Here is a 2,449-nt window from a genome sequence, read left to right as displayed (position 1 = left end):
AAAGGCTTTATTGTCTCTCAACGCTACTGCCATTTTGTACAATAATCAGTTGCAACAAGGACATACCTATTTCCTGTAAACCTTGCAACTAGTTTGAATGATCCTAAAAAATCCATCCCCAGGTTTTGAAATGGTTCCGAGGGTAATACAGGTTGATGAGGCATTCTGTCTGTTTGCGTTGGCCTACCATCTCTTTGACACTAGATACACTGTTTTGAGAATTCATGGGCATCTTTAATCACAGTGGGCCACCATATCCTTGCCTGAAATATCTTTCTCCGTGTTATCTCAACAGAGAAGTGTCCTCCTGCTATTCCCTCATGTGCCTCCTTAATCATAGCTGATTGTTCAAATTCAGGGACACGCCTCCTCATGACTTGATCGATGCCCCTCTTGTAAACTACCCCTGCAATAACAAGGAAGGATTTGCTCTTCAAAGCTAACTTCTTCCTCCTATCCTTGCTCATTAATTCAGGAAATAATCCATCTGTAAGGAAAATCAACATCTGGTCATACCAATTTTCTAGTTCAATTGACTGAGTCTGAAAAATCTCAGAGTCAGGGAAATCATATGAAATTCATTCTAGCTTCTCTCCTGTTTCTATTCTACTAAGATAGTCTACTACCACATGACTTCTTCTTGGTGTATGGATAACTATATAATCAAACTCCTGTAATAACAATACCCATCTAGCCATCCTCCCTGACAAGTCAAGTTTATTCACCATATAAAGAAGAGCCTGGTGATTTACATGAAAAACCACCTTGTTGGCCAAAAGATAATGTCTGAACTTCTTGAGAGCATATATCATGCCTAATGCTTCTCTTTCTGTGATTGAATAATTCCTTTCTATAGTAACAAGAACTCTGCTTGCATAATATACTGGTCTAAACCAGCCCTTTGTCTTCTCCTACATCAGTATAGCTCCTACTACAATATGGGATGCATCAACAAAAACATGAAACTTGAAATTCTAGTAAGGTGGTTGAAGAATTAGTGCCACCACCAACATCTTCTTTAACAATTTGAAAGCTCTATCATGTTCTTCACCCCAAATAAAAGCTATCTTCTTCACCCCAAATAAAAGCTATCTTCTTCTTTGTCAGTTTTGTCAAAGGATGGCACACATGAGATAAATATCTCAAAAACCTGTTATGCCATTTCACACTTGTCCTATGAACCTTGCCAATTTCTTGACATTCTTAGGTTCTACAGCATCTTGGATTATTGCAGAGACTTTCCTGCTCAATATGCATTCCCTCTTCAGAAATAACATATTCACGTAGAATGCCTCTATTTACAGCAAAAGCACACTTTGAGGGGTTAAGTGCTAAACCCACCATCCTGCATCTCTCAAAGCAAAGCCTAAGGTGTTTTAAATGATTAACCATTTTCCCAAACACACTAAAATCATCTAGAAAGCACACTTTGAGGGGTTAAGTGCTAAACCCACCATCCTGCAGAGACTTTCCTGCTATCAATATATGCATTCCCTCTTCAGAAATAACATATCCAAGTAGAATGACTCTATTTACAGCAAAAGCACACTTTGAGGGGTTAAGTGCTAAACCCACCATCCTGCATCTCTCAAAGCAAAGCCTAAGGTGTTTTAAATGATTAACCATTTTCCCAAACACACTAAAATCATCTAGAAAAACTTTCATGAATGATTTTAAAAATGGTTCAAACACTTCTTGTACCCACTTCTGAAATGTTGGGGGAGCATTTTTTAGTCCAAAATTCATCACATTACTTGCAAATACTCCCCATCATCTAGAAAGACTTTCATGAATGATTTTAAAAATGGTTCAAACACTTCTTGTACCCACTTCTAAAATGTTGGGGGAGCATTTTTTAGTCCAAAATTCATCACATTACTTGCAAATACTCCCCATTTTGTTATAAATGCTGCTTTGTCCCTATCTCTTGGTGCCATCAATATTTGATTATAGCCACTAAATCCATCAAGAAAGCTATGTAATTCATGACCTGCTACTACTGAATCAAGGAGGGTATCATAGAAGGGTAAAGGGAGTGGATCTGAAATTTATAGTTGTCAACACATACCCTGATTTTCCCATTCTTCTTAGGTACAATTACAATGGGAGATAACCAAGTTGCCTCATGTACAGGGTAGATAAACCCCACCTTCAGGAGTTTATCAATTTCTTCTTTCACTTGCTTTGCAAAGTTAGGGTTCATACTATATCTCTGCTGTACTACAAGTCTGGCATCCTTCTTTTTAGGTTGATCTTATGTTGGCAAAACCTTGGATCAACTTCTTTCATATGAGTGTAATGCCAAGAAAAAATATCTTTGAATTCCCATAACAGGCCTGTCAAGTCCTCTTTGAACTGTCCTTTCAGATTAATACTGATTCTGACATTCCTTGGCTCCTCCTATGTCCCTAAGTTCAAATCCTGAAGTTCATCTTCTTTAACCCTAGAT

General features: G+C 37.8%; 1 protein-coding gene across 1 annotated transcript; it reads right to left on the bottom strand.

The window, feature by feature from the left end:
• Nucleotides 1-200: 200 nt before the first annotated feature.
• LOC147623003 (uncharacterized) lies at nucleotides 201-2,203 on the bottom strand. The gene is made up of 2 exons (XM_086820984.1): nucleotides 2,069-2,203; nucleotides 201-542 (listed from the first exon to the last, which is right to left on the bottom strand). The coding sequence occupies exons 1-2, from the start codon at nucleotides 2,201-2,203 to the stop codon at nucleotides 201-203; spliced, it is 477 nt and encodes a 158-aa protein (XP_086677110.1).
• Nucleotides 2,204-2,449: the final 246 nt, after the last annotated feature.

Source organism: Cibotium barometz, chromosome 27 (genome assembly GCF_041138505.1).
Source record: "Cibotium barometz isolate CiBa-2024 chromosome 27, ASM4113850v1, whole genome shotgun sequence".
Lineage (NCBI taxonomy): Eukaryota > Viridiplantae > Streptophyta > Polypodiopsida > Cyatheales > Cibotiaceae > Cibotium > Cibotium barometz.
Note: the sequence above shows the minus strand (reverse complement) of the source record. Positions and strands in the feature narration are given on the sequence as shown.